Consider the following 17,497-nt stretch of genomic DNA (forward strand, 5'->3'; position numbering starts at 1 on the left):
TTTTGTTTTTTTGTAGAGATCAGGTCTTACTATACTGCCCAGACTGGTCTCAAACTCCTGACCTCAAGTGATCCTCCCACCTTGGCCTTCCAAAGTATTGGGATTACAGGTGTGAGCCATTGCTCCTAGCTATTTTTCTGTATACCTTTGCTCAAGCTGCTTCCTAGGCCAGAATTCTTCCATTCATACTTAGCTCATTTATCACTTCCCTCTAGAAAATCTCCTTTTATTTTCTTCTCTACACACTCAACAGAATTGGTACCCTTCTCTGTTATTCCCAGAATGCCTTCGGCAGTGCCTGTCACTGTGCTTATTATATTTTCTACATAGTTCTTAGTTTCTGTAGTTAGGTAGGGTCTATGTTGCCCAGGCTGGTGTTGGACTCCTGGGATCAAGAGATTCTCCTGCCTTGGCCTCTGAAAGTACTGGGATTACAGGATTATGAGCCACTATACCCACCTAGGAGTGGAAACTTCATAAGAGCAGGGACTCATCTTTTTATCACTGTTGGAAAACATGTGGTTGAAATATAAAAATTTTATATGGGAATAAACGTCTGAAGAATGAAGCTAAAACTTTAGAAAGTGATATTGCCACTTTGGCTTCAGACTGTGTGCTTATGCTAAATAATCTTGTTCATCTGTAAACCCTGTCATTTTTTTACCCTTTTCTTTTTGAATTTTTTTTTAAACTGCAGAAGTAGAGGATTAGTCTTGGAGGTCAGGTCATCTAGTTGACTCTCCTCCAGAATATAAAAATCTTGCTCTAGCATTTGTAGTAAGTGGTCATTTAGCCTATACTTGAATGCAATATAGAACCTCACTACTTGTAGTCTGAACTGTTTTAGTTGTTGTATTCTTGCTTTATATTATTCAAAGTTTACACAGGGAGCACCAGGAGATCTGAATTAGTGAGTTAATGCTTGGAATGGTGTTAAAGAAAAGTTTACCTTTTCATTCATGTGAAAATGTAAAAATTCAGTTATATTTTCATACTTCACCAGTAATAATTGTATGGATCATTTAAAACAATGTGAACAACCTCTAAACCTGTCACACTGGACTTTTGAGCATTTACATATTTTAGTCTTATGTTTAATTTCCAGCTTGCTCTTTATTATTAAAAATACTTGTAGACCCTAAGAAGATCCAACAAAGTAGTAAATAGTTGATTGGGAATTGTCAGCCTGGCATTAAGATGTGTTAATCAGCAAGATAGATTATAGGCCTTTAGTTAAATAAGAGGTGATTTTATGTACTTTGATGACTAGTAATTACTTTTTAATCAGATATATCATTTTATTTGAAGGTAACCTTTAAATACTTAGGTTATTATGTGCTCTATATCTTGACTGTGATGTCATTTATAATAATTTCTAAAGGCTTAATTTAAGAATACAAAATATAAAATACATAGCAACCTAGTTTGATAGGTTGTTAGCTCAAATAGAGTTGGGAACACTAAGTACTTCTTTCAGTTCTTGATGGTGGTATCCACTCATTCTTATCACCTAATCTTATATTCTGACTTTCAGCAAAGTAAGAGTCAACATCTTGATTTTATTTGAAGAGAGAATTTATCAGATGTTATAGGAAAATTCAGAAATTAATTCATTAATTTTTTCAGGGAAATTCTGGAATAGGCTTTATCTGAACTACTCCTCCTTCCCCTTACCCCGCAAAAAGAAAAATAAAAAGACCTATAACAGTTTGTTATTATCAGGATTAAAAATTATTGCCATTTTTGTATTGGTAATGAAAATTGTAGTTTATATTTGATAGTTCCTAGTTTTACTACATTTTGTTGAAATTAAATATATAAAATGTATTAAAATGTAATAAGAATGAGATGATTTGATTAATTGCATTTATTTTATTATATCACTTTGAATTAAACTTACTATATTGGTTGTTTAATTTTGATCATATGATGACAGCAAAAAGGACTTTATATATCTCATTTATTCTCTTTTTAAGATGGTTCCATGGGAAGATTTCCAAACAGGAAGCTTATAATTTACTAATGACAGGTACTTACTTATTCACTTGATTTTCTAATGTCTGTTTAAAGAGAATAAAAAAGTGAACAAACCATTTATCCTGTGTTTTGCCTTTAGCATTCAGTTAGTGTTTATGCATGTTACAATTTCGTGTCCAGTGCTAAGAACCTGGTGTTTTTATTTATATTTTAAACATCCATGTATTATAAAATTTAGTAAAGTGTGTTTTTCTTTTACCCCAGGCCCCTGTCCACTTCCTCAGAAGTAACACTAAGTGATAGTTGTTTTTTTTTTTTTTCAATGTTTCTAGAAGTTTTCTGTGTCTCTGTGAATCTCTCTTTCTTACCCCTACACCTACACAGACAGGAACATTCAACACACTTTTTTCATGTTAGATATATATTGGGAGATGATTTTGTATCTGCAGATAAAAATTTTCATTACTCTTTTTATGGATTTAAACTTTTCATTATGTAAATACCATAATTAACTGGTCTTCAGAAGAAGGATATTATATTGTTTTTATTCTTTTGCTGTTCAGCTATAGCAGACATTCTTGTATTTATCTTTGTATACTTGGTGGAATTATATGATTGAGCTTTATTTAATATGTATTAATTTTAACATTTCCCAAAACTCTTGTGCTTATAAATAAAAAGTAAAAATTGACTTTTATTGTGGTTTTAACCATCCTGTCATTGTTTATTCCTACTAAATATCTAAAGCTGAATTAATTTAAATACCAAGCATTTGTTCGGCAAACCACATCTTATAAAGATTTCAGACAAGTTTGAGCTTTAGTATGTAATTTAAAAGTTTTAGTTCTTCAAAAATGTTGACTGTTCAATAGTTTCTGTGAAATATTGAATGAAATAGATTCTTGTGGTGATAACACTAGTTATTAAAGAGGTAATCTGAATTGTTTTAATCCATAAAGCATTGCATTTTAAATTCATAATTTATTATTTTGAAAGATTTGAGATAGTTTTTGAAGTACTCAATTTTATTGTGAAGATGTACGTTAAGTAGGTTCAAAAAATAAAAAAAGATCATGATAATGCTACATGATAGTAATAGAGAAGAAATTTTAAACCAAAATGACATTCTATCAGCTATTTCAGTATGGAACCAAAAATATGTAGTTTAGTGAATTTATTGAATTTCGGATATATTTCTTTTTTGGAACTTGCACCATCAAGTACTTGAGGTACTTTTGTTTTAAGGCATACAAAGTTGAAAAGGAGCTAAACTTAATTTCCTTACATTAGTTTGCATTTTTTGTGTGTCATGTGCTCTTTTGAGGATCTGGTGGGATTTTCTCTCCTGAGAAGTACAAATAAGGACTTGCATGCATAATTTTGCATGAAATTCCTATCATATTCTAGAAGAAATTTAGAGAGTATCTTGGATTCTTGTCACTAAGATTTGTTGTATCAACTTAGAAACACTTTCATTTTAGCCCACGTTATACAATTTCTGTAATTTTTATGTTTACTTATGTATTAAGCCTTGAAGATTCAGTTTTTTAAGGAGATTTATTTTTTTCTTTTTACTGAACACGAAGTACTTGATAATATGTGCCTTGACTGGATGATTGGAACTATTAGTAATTTGCCCCCAAACTTTATATCTTATAATCTAAGCATTCATTGTGCTTTCCTAAAAACAATCAAGTCTTGATCTTTACTGGATCATTTGGACTTAAATGGAGAAAAGGCAGAGGATCTTAGTAGTATGAATCACTGCCAATCAAAGATATCAGAAATACTTCTCTAAAATTAATATGACATATTTAACATATAATTTGTGTCTGTAATTCCTTTCAGTAGCATATCTATTGAATAAAATATAGTGTATGTGTATTGATTTTGGTAATGTATACACATGTTTCAGTTGTTTTGAATCTACCTTTGTGAAAAGCTTTTGGTTCTATTTTATTACAGTCTTTACTTTTTAATTTTTTTTTTTTAAGAGGCAGGATCTTGCTGTGTTGTCCAGGCTGGTATTAAACTCCTGGGCTCAAGTGATCCTCCTGAATAGCTGGGATTATATGCATGTATCACTGTGCCTGGCACAGTCATTACTGTTTAATGATTAATTGAAAACACTGATAAAGCACAGAGTATTCTTAAGCAAAACTGGTCTTCACTTTTTAGAATCTTCTTATTACAAGGATTTACAAACAGAATTTAGCATTTTTAGCCAGTATTCCCTAACTGTGCTTAAGTTCCTTCCAAATTATGACAGTTGTAGATATTACTGACCAGAAGTTACGGCTGCAAAATTTCTGCTTTCTATTTTTATGTATTAAAGCTGGTAAGATACAACAGAGAGATAGCAGACAAGCAACATGGATGGTTGTGAATCATAAACCAGAAAATTTGAAAGAAATTGTCCTTAAATAAAACAAGTTCCTGGTGAAAATTTACATATGTTTATGACCTTGAATGCACTTTGTAATAATACTACTTAACATCTTTTCTTTTTTATTTGATAATTAGGGAAAAACTAATAGCTTAATTTTTACAGTTGGTCAGGTCTGCAGTTTTCTTGTGAGACCCTCAGATAATACTCCTGGTGATTATTCACTTTATTTCCGGACCAATGAAAATATTCAGCGATTTAAAATATGTCCAACGCCAAACAATCAGTTTATGATGGGAGGCCGGTATTATAACAGGTAAATCATAATTTTTTAGTTATCTTTTGCTTTTGGTAAAAATAGTTGAAATCTTGATAACACAGTATTCAGATTCAAAATTATATAAAAGTTTCTAACTTCTAAAAATTATAAGACCTTCAATATAATTTCATAGTGGTCATACCCAACAATTCTTTAGACAGTGTCAAATATGAATACAAATTAGTAACTTATACTTTCCTTCCAAAATAATTTTTGTGATTTTAAAAATTAGACGTAAGCTATTTGCAGCAGATTTACTAAATCCGTGTATTATCTGTAGGAGAAGGAAAATAAAATATATCAACATTATTTTATCAGTGAGATACTTTAGTAGGGGGAAAAAAAAGTTTCTAAAGGTACCTGAGACTTACTATACAGATGTTATGTAATTGAGTTGTTCTCAAGTTGACATTTCTTATCTGTGATTGCTGGTTTTTACTTCTCACTTTCAAAGTAAACTCATTGTTTGTCCCAAAACTCAGAATGAATTATAGTTACTTGATAGGAAAATAAGTTAATAGAAGAAACCATATGACAGAATGTCAGCAATTTTTCTGTCAAATAGAAAATAATCATTTGTGAATGTAAAGGTTTTCCTATACCTAATAACTCTAGAGTAGCATTGTTTTCCTGTTTCAGGGGCTGGCATAATCTTGTTCTAAAACACTTATATTTGCCTGGTTTAACCCCTCTGCCACAGCAGCGTTCTCTATCCAAATTAGAATTTATCAAAGTAGACATTTGAGTGAATAGAGATTCTGTAACTTGTTTATCTGAAAAAAACAAAAACAAGTTCTTCTAGTTGCTTGCTAGAAGCCCAGTTGACTGTTAAAAGACATCAAATGTAAGATGTGAGTGAGTCTAGGCAGCTGTACCCCTTTGCCTACCTCATATACAGGTTGCTTGAGTACTTTCTGCATAACAATCTGAGTTCTAGATGTTCTCATTGAAAATACAGCTAGCTGCAATTTGAGCTCTTTAAGAATGTAATTTTTCCCCATTCCAGTTTTCTAGAGATTTAGAACATACAAAATGTATTGCATACATTGAAAACATATCGTCTTCTTAAATAAATGTCCATATTGAGATCCTTTTTAAAGATAAAATAATTTACATGAATTTTTTTTTTTTTGAAGTTCGTCTTGTTACTAACTTAAACTTCCTTATGATACATCATATAAAACTGGAAATTCTTCCTACATACTGGAGGCAGTCGGTAAAACATGTAAAGGTGGTCGCTTTTTGTTGCTAAAGACCATGATGGAACGTGAAAAAAGAAGTATTTTAAGTAGATTTCTGTCCAAATTATTACAATATTATGTTTTCAAAATAAGGATTTAAAAAAAAAAAAGTTAAATGTATATTAATTTAGTGGCCTTGACCATTCCCCCAGAACTTTTTTATACTTTTTCTTCCCTGTGAATTTGTTTATAAATTCATCTTATTGTTTCTAGATTTAATATTAAACTTTTTTAAAAAGCCCCAAATTATGTGAATCAGGTGTGTGAAAATGAAGGATTTTGTAATTGTTTTGGAAATATATACTTCATTTCAGCATTAATGTTAGTAATGTCAGAAATAATTCCTAGGAAGATAAATCTTTGTGCTTATTGTTTATTGTTAGATATAAACATATAAAGTAAGATTTTTCAATAAATCTAACACAACCATACTCTGCTGTCCCATCTCCCAATTAACTATACACGAGACCTTGATAAAGAGGGATAGTAGTTATGTCTTTCATTTAGAAACTGTTAAGACATAACTTTAATGTTCCTATATTCAGAGTTTTTTTAAAAAAAGCAGAAGAGGCATTTAATAGCAAATTTAATTCAGCAGCCATTTATAGACTTAACTACTTTGTGAAATATACTGTACAAATCCTGTGTAAACACATTAAAGAAAAAGATACAGTTTCTTCATTATTAGTGCTCAGGTTTATTAGAAAAGACAGTGTGGTATGCAGACTGTGATAAATTCAGGGAATATATAAACTCTCATCAGTAGATGAGAGTTCAGTGAGGGGTGAGAAGGAAGACAATAGATTTTGGCTAGACCTTGATGAGACAATATTAACATCTATCTAGACTTCAAGAAGAGTGCACATGGTTTTATGTGCTAAGTGCATTACAAAAATTAAAGTACAGAACATAGTGTCTCTAGAAACTCACATTTATTTCAAAAGTAAGTTTACATTGAATATGTTTTAGTTTTCTGAGATGTAAATCTGTCTTATTTCATGGCTGGAACTTATATGAATGTCTAGAAAATTCTGGTTTGTTGTATCTCTGTTTATTTTGGTGTTTATTTTGGTGTTTCTGGGTAGAATATGAATGGAAGAGTAATTTAAAAAAAAAACTCTTTAAGTCTAGCTCATTGGTAAAAACCTATCTGATTGACTGGCACACACTTTTAAATTTGCTCGTGGACAATCTAAACTGTACTTCCCAATGGTTTCCTCTTCTCTCAGTTTATGGAAAACAATTATATTGTAACATTGAGGTGCTACAGTGGATTGATTGTATTTTACAGTTACTGAGGCCAGAAACCTTCGATGTTTACTGATTTTCATAGATGTGATGCTTTTTGCTTTAAAACACATAGTCATCTCCTTAGTGGAATCTAGCTATCTTCAAATATATTTCCTGATTTTCATTTTTCTTTTAATAATTTTGGATTTATATGGTATTAGATTTTTTCTTAAAAACATAAAACTTTGCTTGTTCTTTTAATAATGCTTTTATTTATTTCATTTTTTACCACACCCCTCTGTGGCTTGTGTTGAATGCTGCTTCTGTTAAGTTCATTCATACTACTAGTTAACTTGTCAGGTCTTTTTGTTTTGTTTTTTAACATTACTTATATTTGGTTTAAATTAACTTTGTAGTATAGGGAAGATAACATACTTGAAGATGCATACACACACATAGATTCTAATTATATATATATAGTAGGTTAAACAAAATCTGTCTGGAGAAGTGTTTCCTAAGTGGCTCAAACGTTCCCATTTGTCCACTATATTAAAGGAAGGTTTAAAATTCCAAGATTTATGTATTCAGGACAATAGAATGATCTGACTGATTATAGAGAAACAACTTTATATTTAAAAAAATATGTGGTTCACTAAAATTTATATTAAAACACAGTACATCATTTTATTTTTTTGTAATATTTTCCCAATATTTCCCAATTTGTAGCACCTTTAATCAAAATAATAAGCTTTTCTCCCTATAGTGATAATCCTGCATGTAACATTAGCTGGGTTTTTTTTCTTCTTTTTGCCTGCTTTTCATGTGTTTTATGACCTGTTTCTAATATAAAACCAGAATGTGTAAATGTGATAATAAAAATTCTTAATTTACCTGTATTCTGCTTCCTAAATAAATGCCATGTTTCTGTGAATTTTTCATTCTTAGTATCTCAGAAGTACTCTTGGGGGTGAAAAAAAAGTTAGACTTTTAATCATTTCCTCATTTATGGTGACTCTTTGAATATGGTATTGTTGACCTGGCTGCCCACTTGATGGGTATGGAAAATCAGAACCTGGGCCACGTATTCTGGCCTGTAAATCTATATTGAGAACATTCTGGTTTTTCTAAAACAATACGAATGTTATGATCATTTATTCTATTAATGTGTTTGTGTTATGTGCTTTGAAAAAAATTTGCTAATTAAGATAATCCTTGGTAAGAAAGTTTACACATATTTTTAAAGATTTTGAATTTTTTTTCAGACGGATTAATATTAAAAATTTTTATTTTAACAGCATTGGGGACATCATAGATCACTATCGAAAAGAACAGATTGTTGAAGGATATTATCTTAAGGAACCTGTACCAATGCAGGTCAGTGTTGCGTTTCTTATTGCAATAATTAGCATTTTATTTTAAAATGCATTTTGGTGGTATGTTTTTGCACACATTTGTACAATTAAAATTGGATACAACTTAAAACTACAGATTATTTAGATTTTTTAGAAAGTAAACTGTAAGAGAATCTTTTGGTTTTTATCTATGTTGATTTTAGGTAATCAGGAGCAACCTAGTAGGTTTTTGAGATTAGAAGCAGTTGTGGAGGAAGGTAAGTTGCAATAGGTCCAGGAGTGAGTTTTTTGGAGGCAAAAGTAGAGACAGCAGTGATAAACCACAGCCAGGCTTATTAAAGCCTGGGGAGTAATAAAAGGAAATAAAAAATACTGACAGAGGAGGATTAGGGCAGAAAACGGTTTACACTTTTTCTTTATTTGCCTGTAGTTTTATGGTGAGAGAATTTGAGGATGTCTGTATACTCTGAGTAAAAACTATATAGTAGTAAAGAGAGTGATGTCGTATGGGGAGATGGGTGGTGGCAGTATCTTACGGACAAGGTCCTAGAGAAGACAAAAATGAATAGAATCTAGAACATAAAAGGAAAGATTGGCCTTGAGCAAGAGAGCCTGTTAAATATTAGTTGCTTAATGCTTAGGGTGATTAGCTTCTGTTTCTTCCTCATTGCACTTTCTGAAATGTATGGTAGGGAAATGGTATAACAGGAGTTAGAAAAAGGTGCTTCAAAAGATGGATTAATAATTTTCCTAAGTGGAAAATGGAGGTACTGTTATTCTAGGGACATAAAGGATTATTAAGGGTTTTGGGTACCCAGCTGTAGTTGTACAGTGATTTGTAGTGTGCCTAGTTTCTTGATGTTTCCTCCTAACAAGTTCATTTCATGTGGTTATACCTACTACTTATTGCAGTTAATTGGGGGGGAGGGGGAGGCAGGGGGATGAGGAATCATTAATCTGAAGCTAAATATAAATTCAAGAATCATAATCTTGCCACATTTTAACATACAGGCACACCTCATTTTATTGTGCATTGCCTTATTATGCTTCAAAGATAGTTTTTTTTTTTCCTACAAATTGAAGGTTTGTGGCAACGAGGATGTCTATTGCTACTGTTTTTCCAAAGCATGTGCTCATTTGTGTCTTAGTGTCACATTTTGGTAATTCTTATAATGTTTCAAACTTTTCCACTATTATATGTTAGGTTGATCTGTGATCAGTGATCTTTAATGTTACTATTGCAATTGTTTTGGGGTGCCATGAACTGCATCTGAAGAAGACTGCAAGCTTAATCGATAAATGTAGTGTATGTTCTGATTGCTTCATTGACTGGCTGGTTCTGTTTCTCTTCCTCTCCTTGGGCCTTCCTACTTCTCCAGAAACAACACTATTGAAATTGGACCAATTAATAACCCTACAGTGGCCTCTAAATGGTCAAGTGAAAGGAAAAGTCACATGTCTCTCACATTAAGTCAAAAGCTAGAAAGGATTAAGCTTAGGGAGGGATGGTGAAAGCCAAAATAGGCTGAAAGCTAGGTCTCTTGCACCAGCCAGCCAAGTTGTGAATGCAAAGGAAGAGTTGTTGAAGGAAATTAAAAGTGCTACTGCACTGAACACATGAATGATAATAAAGTGAAACACACTTATTGCTGATACGGAGAAAATATGAGTGGTCTGGAGTGAAGATTAAACCAGGGATAACATTCCCTTAAGCCAAAGCCTATCCAAAGCAAAGTCCTAATTCTTTTCTATTCTGTGAAGGCTGACAGAGGTGAGGAAGCTGCACAAGAGTTGAAAGCTAGCAGAGGTTGATTCATAAGATTTAAGGAAAGATGCTATCTCCATAACATAAAAGTGTAAGGTGAAGCAAAGAAACTGTAGCAAGTTACCCAGAACATCTAGCTAGTTTTCCAGAAGATAACTAGCAAGTTATCCAGAAGATAACTGTTGAAGGTGGCTAAACAACAGATTTCCAGTGTAAAGAAAACATCCTTCTATCTGAAAATGTTAGCTAGGTCTTTCATGGCAAGAGTTAATGCTTGGCTTCAAATCTTCAGAGGTCAGGCTGACTGTTTTCAGGGGCTAATGCAGCTGGTGACTTTAGGTTGAAACCAGTTATCATTGACAATTCTGAAAATCCTAGGAGCATCAGAATTATGCCAAATCTACTGTGCCTGTGCTCTGTCAATGGAACTACAAAGTCTGCATGATAGCCCATCTGTTTACAGCATGGTTTACTGAACATTTTAAGGCCACTTTTGAAACCTACTGCTCAGAACAAACGATTCTTTTCAGAATAATACTGATCACTGACAATGCAACTCTACAATCAAGAGCTCAGATACAGATGTACAAGGAGATTGTTGTTTTCATGCCAGCTAACACAGCTTGTATTTGCAGCCCACGGATCAAGGAGTAATTTTGACTTTCAAATCCTTAGTTAAGAAATAATTTCATAATGTTATAGTTGCCAAAAATAGTGACTCTTCTTATGGATCTGGGCAAGGTACATTTGAAAACCCTTTGGAAAGGATTCATCATTCTAGATGCCATTAAGAACATTTGTGATTCATGGGCAGAGGCCAAAATAACAACATTAACAGAAGTTTGGAAGAAGCTGATTCCAACTCTTATGGATAACTTTGAGGGGCTCAAGACTACAAGATGACTTTGAGGAGGAGGTAGCTGCAGATGTGGTAGAAGTAGCAAGATAACTAGATTTGGAAGTGGAGCTTGAAGATGTGACTGAACTACTCCACTTTTGTGATGAAACTGGAGCGAAAGAGGAGTTGCTTTTATGAGTAAGAAAAGAAAGTGGTCTCTTGAGATAGAATCTACTCCTGTGAAGATCCTGTGGTCACTATTGAAATGAAAACAAAGGATTTAGAATATTCTATAAACTTAACTTGATAAAGCAGCAAGAGGGTTTGAGAGGAATGCCTCCAGTTTTGAAAGAAGTTCAACTGTGGGTAAAATGGTATCAAAAGAGCATTTTAGGGAATTTCTTTTGTGAAAGAAGAGTCAATTGATGCAGCAGACTTCATTTTTAAGAAATTGCTACAACCACCCCAACCTTTGGCAACCACTGCCCTAATCACTCAGCAGACATCAGTATCAAGGCAAGACCCTTCACCAGCATAAAGATTATGACTCACTGAAGGCCTAGATGATTGTTAGTTCCCCCCCCCCCCCCACCCTCTGGAGTCAGGGTCTTGCCCTGTGGCTGAGGCTGGAATACAGTGGTTCAACTGTAGCTCACTGCAACCTTGAACTCCTGGGCTCAAGCAATCCTCCTGCCTCAGGCTCCCCAGTAGCTAGGACTACAGGTGTACACCACCGTGCCTAGCTAATATTTTTTGTAGAGATAGAGTCTTGCTATGTTGCCCAGGCTAGTCTTTAATTCCTGGCCTCAAGACCAAGGCTTCTGCCTTGGTCTCCCAAAATGCTGGGATTACAGTTTTGAGCCACCTTGGCTGCTGCAACAGTTTTTAGTAATAAAATATTTTTAAATTAACACGTGTACATTGTTAGACATGTTGTTGCACAGTTAACAGACTACAGTATAGTTGTAAACATAACTTCTACATGCACTGCGAAAGCAAAAAATTCATATGGCTGGCTTTATTGTGGTGGTCTGGAGCTAAATCTGAAATACCTCCAAGGTATGCCTATATTTTCCTTCGTTCCTGCATGCTTTCCTAGTAGAATTTAAGGTCTATGAGAACAGAGATTTTTGTTTGCATTGTTTTTTTCCCAGTGCTTAGAACAGTACCTGACATTAGATACTCAATAAATATTGATTGAATGAATGATTATCTGCTTTTCAGCAAGAAGTACCTACTTTACTCTTGCCTGTATTGTTACTAATATGTCTTACACCTTAATGTGCTCCTTCCTATCTCCATGTCAGTCTTCCTCTCTACCTGTCTAAATACTGCTATTTTAACATCCATCTTGTTTCACTTTTTGAGTAATTTTTGATTACTGCAGAGTAATTGGAAGAGAAGGTAGCCAGAACATATTACACACAGACACACACACACAAATATATATGTCTTATATATGTCTGTGTTTTAAATAACATGTGGTGAGTGCTTTTTAGACCACGGCTAGGGTCTTTTTTCAGGATTAGAGATGCTTTTGCCTCCAGATGATAGATCCTGCTATATAGTTCCATTGCTGTATCCTCAATTCTAATTCCCCTTGGCTCTTTGAATTAGTGATTTTATTTGACCCCAAATTAAATCATACATTTCCCCATGCTGAATTTGTACTTAGAATTTTCTAATTTAAGTTTTGATCAAGACCACCCTGGCTAACACGGTGAAAACTCCGTCTCTACTAAAAATACAAAAAATTAGCTGGGTATGGTGGCATGCACCTGTAGTCCCAGCTATTCTGGAGGCTGAGGCAGGAGAATCGCTTGAACCCAGGAGGTGGAGGTTGTAGTGAGCCAAGATTGCGCCACTGCACTCTAGCCTGGGCGACAGAATGAGACTCCGTCTCAAAAAAAAAAAAAAAAAAAAGAGAGAGAGAGATAGTATGTGGTTTCTAGTAAATTTGCAGTATGTTATAAGACTGCTTTAAGAATTACTTCAGATACATAATATGCCTCACTCTTGTGTTACTGTTTTATAACTGAACAAACCTCCAGTTGGTTTTGCAAAAGTGCCTATAATGCTTTGAATACTTCAGAAATAATTAATATTGATTATAAAGCAATTTGATTGCTACACAGAAACTATTAAGTGCTATTTGTGGTCTATTATTTTGGAGCATGAGGTGAAAAGTAGGTTTTAGTAGAAGTTTGGGGAATAATAAAACTCATTCTTCAAGCAGGATTTTAACTATTAGTACAAAAGCAAGTAAAATGTTTTTACTAATTGCCAAATTGATTAGCTAGCAAATCACCTCATCTTCCAATGAGGTGACCCTGTGTACCCAGACTCAGGCTAAGATGCTGGCAAAGGCTAAGAAAGAGCAGAGTCCTAGCTAGGTTTGCTTACTTCCTGGAACTATTAACACTTGTCGAGACAAGCATTAGTAGAAAAGGGGCCTTTTGAGACAATACACCCCATAATAAAAATGCCTTACATTTTTGAGCACTATATTTTAAGCACTGTTTTTTATACATATTCATTCATTTAATTTTCTCAACAACTTTACCAAGGTGACACTATAATGACGACACCTATTTCAAAGATAAGGCAACTGAGGGCTGAGAGGTTAAGTAAATAACTTAAATCATCCTCAGTTTTTCTTTTTTTTTTTTTCTGTACTCTATATCTAACCTGTCAGGAAGATCATACTGACTCTGCCTTCAAAGTATGTCTAGAATATGACCACCACCAGAATCTGCCTCAATCTGCTAGCTTCTAGCTTTGTCCCCTTATGCTGCATGCTACGCAGCTATCACTGGGATCCATTTAAAATGTCAGATCATGTTACTCCTCTGTTTTAATACTTGAAAATGTTCTCTGTTTCTTTCACAATAAAAGCTAAAGTCCTTAGAATGGCATACAAGACCCAACAGTGGCAGTCCATTAATTTTCTGAACTCGACTCTTTTCTTCCTTAGGATCTTTGCTGTAGCTGTTCACTGTGTCCAAAATTATTTTCCCTTGGATATCCACTAGCCTAACTCTTAAATTTTTCAAGTTTTTGCTCAAAACTTAGCAAATTAGCAAATGACACTTACCTAGACACCTTAATTAACACTGTAACTTGCTCAACCCTGCAGAGCGCTTATCTTCTAACATACAGTACAATTTATTTATTTATGTTTATTTTTAATCTTTCCCTGGTTAGAATATAAGTTCCATGAGGATAGGGGTCTTTGATTTGTTCACTGATGTATTTCAAGAACTACAGCAATGCCTGGGACTCAACAAACAGTTATTGAATTAGTATATTAAATGGTGTTTTCCTACATTAAGTAACAAAGCTAGGATCTGCAAGTTAAGTCTGCCTTCAGGAGCTTACATATGTAACTTCTAGGGAAATGCTTGGTTCAGTGGCTGTTAGACTGTCACCAATCCGATTATTGAACTTCCCTTGGGAGAAATGTAAAAAATCTAAGAACTATCTCTCGGGCTGAGAAAAGGAACACACAGAGAAGGCTTTCTCCTATCATTTACTAGGACTTGAAAAGTGAAGTTGTGTTCTTGCCTATAGCATCATCTAGTGTATTGGAATCCTTTAGGATTTGTGGACTAGTCCCCACTTTTATATGATTTTTAAAAGACCTATGTAGAGCATCTTGGAATCAAGTATTTAAATCCAAATATTAGTGTGGTTACATGTCTTAAATGACAGACTCCAAGAATGTTCCATTCTGCAGCTAATACTAAGTGCCATCACCATTGAACTAAAGATGTGGTAAATACAAATCTGTATTAACAGGAAAGTAAAAAAAAGTCATCACTATTTGTAACATCATGGTCCAGTGTACCCTTTTAATTTTTTTATATTCCTAAGTCATTTTACAAATAATTCGCATCACCAAGAATCAGGGTATGATCCAAAAACAACTACATTGGAAAATGTAACAAGAATTTAAATGTAGCGTACCCAAATTTTTGTTCCATGTTTTCATGTCTAGGAAGGCTTACGTACCTGAAATGGACAGTATTTTCAATGCAACTAACAGTTCTTCACCCTTCGTGCACAGACCTGAAACACAGCCATCTTGTAAATTCTGATTCCAGATTTGAAATCAGATACATGTCTAATAAGTTCTACTTGTAATTACTTTGGTTCTTCTTGCATTATATCTATCATATCAATTCTAGATTTTAAGTACATCACTATTGCAATCTAGCTTATGATTCTTTCTTGTTTTTGTATTATCAAAATGCAGTAGTTTTTTCTTTTTTTTTTTTGAGACAGAATTTCGCTCTTTTTTGTTCAGGCTTAGAGTGCAATGGCACGATCTCAGCTCACTGCAACCTCCGCCTCCTGGGTTCAAGCGATTCTCTTGCCTCAGCCTCCCATGTAGCTGAAATTACAGGCACGCGCCACCATGCCCAGCTAATTTTGTATTTTTAGTAGAGACAGAGTTTCACCATGTGGGCCAGGCTGGTCCTGAACTCCTGACCTCATGATCCTGCCTCAGCCTCCCAAAGTCCTGGGATTAAAGGCGCAAGCAAAATGCAGTACTTTTGAAAACTTTGATGGCTCATAATTTTGTTGGAGAGTACAGTGTCCTTTGCTCCATAATTGTAAAATATTTTTATTTAGATTTTAAAACAGCAATTAACGTTGTTTATAAGAGTGATCAATCCAGTGAATTTTAAAATTTCTATGTTTACTTTCAGTAATTTTTTATACAAAGGGCCTTTAATATTTGCCCATTCACAAGTCATATTAAGTAAATTTTGATGTACACACAAAAATTTAAATAGTCTCATTTCTTTTTAGCCAAACAGGATAATCCAGGTTCTTATCACAAAATATTGCATGACGACATTCTTCCTATTATCTAACTAGATGAGAACATCATATTTCCTTTTTTTCCCCTTAGAAGTAATATGGTTCACTCAGTGATTCTTGAGTTTGAGAAAATTCAAATATATCATCACCTGAAAAACAGTCTGAGATTTATCAAAATCAATTCTGCCATCATGGTAGAGTCTAGAGTGCTATTTCTTTGCATTCATTTTCTGATTTTTCTAATTGCCAGATATCTTCCTGGATCAGTTTTTTTCTCTTTATCATTTATGAGCAGAAAATAAAGAGTTCTGAATATTTTAAGTACGATCAATCAAAGCTAAAAATACAGCAAAGATGGCCTTTTATATTTTTACAAAAGACGCTGCAATACTTTGCAACACAGTTAAAACACACACATACACACACACACACACAGACACGAAAACACCCAGAGTGATGCAATACAGATGATTTATTTCAGTTATATTATCTAGGCCAGGGGTTGGCAAAAATTTTCTGTAAAGGGTTTTGCAGTTCATTTATTGTGTGCACTAAAGTCTGTCTTTTTATCTGGAAGCAACCACAGACAGCATGTTAGGGAATGAGCATGGCTGTGTTCCAATAAAACTTTATGTATAAAAAACAGGTGGTGGACTGGATTTAGCTTGCATGCCATAGTTTGTCAACCCTGCTGTAGGCAATTCATTCTTCTATTTTCTTATTCTTTTAGTAATTTTTTAGCATAAACTTGGGAATAATTCTGAGTCATGATGAAATAGTTCCTAGGATGATGAAACAGCATAATATTTCAAGATACAGGAGAGAGAGGATTGTGAAAATCCCACAGCATAACTTAGATTTATAAGAGGATTGAATGGACCCATTAAGTTTGTAAGATGGACTAAAAGTCATAAAATATTAATCCTTGCAAAATAGTTAAGAGCTACTCAAAAAGGAAACCAGAAAACTAAAACAGTCCAACTGACCTTAATAGTAAAATTGAAGATTCATTCATTCTGGAAAGATCATGATAAAGGCATCCTGATATAATTCTTTTTCTCAGGGGATTTAGCAATTAATGTAAGTTCTGCTAAAATGTAACATATACATTCCTAAAAATCATAGCATTATGCAAAATCAGGCAATCAAAACCACAGGGCTTTTGGGAAAAGTGAGGTTAAGGGTGTAACACTTAGAAATTTCATCAATGATACATCAAGAAAGAACCTAATATAAACATGTTGCTTAATTTTATATATTTATATTTTCTTTTTAATAAATATGTACATACTACAATAAATATGGCATTTTACCTTGAAGAAAGACCTGAAGTTTACATGTGGAAATGGCCATTGGTAGGGTTGAAGCGTGGGAATGTTGCAGATTGGCAGAGGAGGATTATCTGAAATCAGGGTTATAACACCAGCTGCAGATGCATGGGTGTGGCATGTGACACACTTAGTGGATTGAGGGAACTGTTAGGTATTCAAAGTGTGTATGTTTTGTTCATTCTCATGTCTTACTTAGTTCACCTGGGTACTGTTGTCTGTATTCACCTAGCA

The 17,497-nt window shown here is 33.7% G+C and overlaps 1 protein-coding gene across 2 annotated transcripts in view; it reads left to right on the forward strand.

Annotated features, from left to right (window-relative positions):
• The window catches only part of RASA1 (RAS p21 protein activator 1), a 121,844-nt gene that overhangs the window by 76,465 nt on the left and 27,882 nt on the right, over window positions 1-17,497 (forward strand). For both annotated transcript variants that reach the window (XR_002522631.1, XM_003899903.5), the window contains exons 7-9: window positions 1,977-2,029; window positions 4,529-4,679; window positions 8,449-8,527. Coding sequence is in view for 1 of the 2 variants with exons in the window: in XM_003899903.5 (XP_003899952.1) it covers window positions 1,977-2,029; window positions 4,529-4,679; window positions 8,449-8,527 (283 nt within the window). In the remaining variant the exon portion in view is untranslated. The remainder of the gene's footprint in view (window positions 1-1,976; window positions 2,030-4,528; window positions 4,680-8,448; window positions 8,528-17,497) is intronic.

The sequence above is a fragment of the Papio anubis genome, chromosome 5 (assembly GCF_008728515.1).
Source record: "Papio anubis isolate 15944 chromosome 5, Panubis1.0, whole genome shotgun sequence".
NCBI lineage: Eukaryota > Metazoa > Chordata > Mammalia > Primates > Cercopithecidae > Papio > Papio anubis.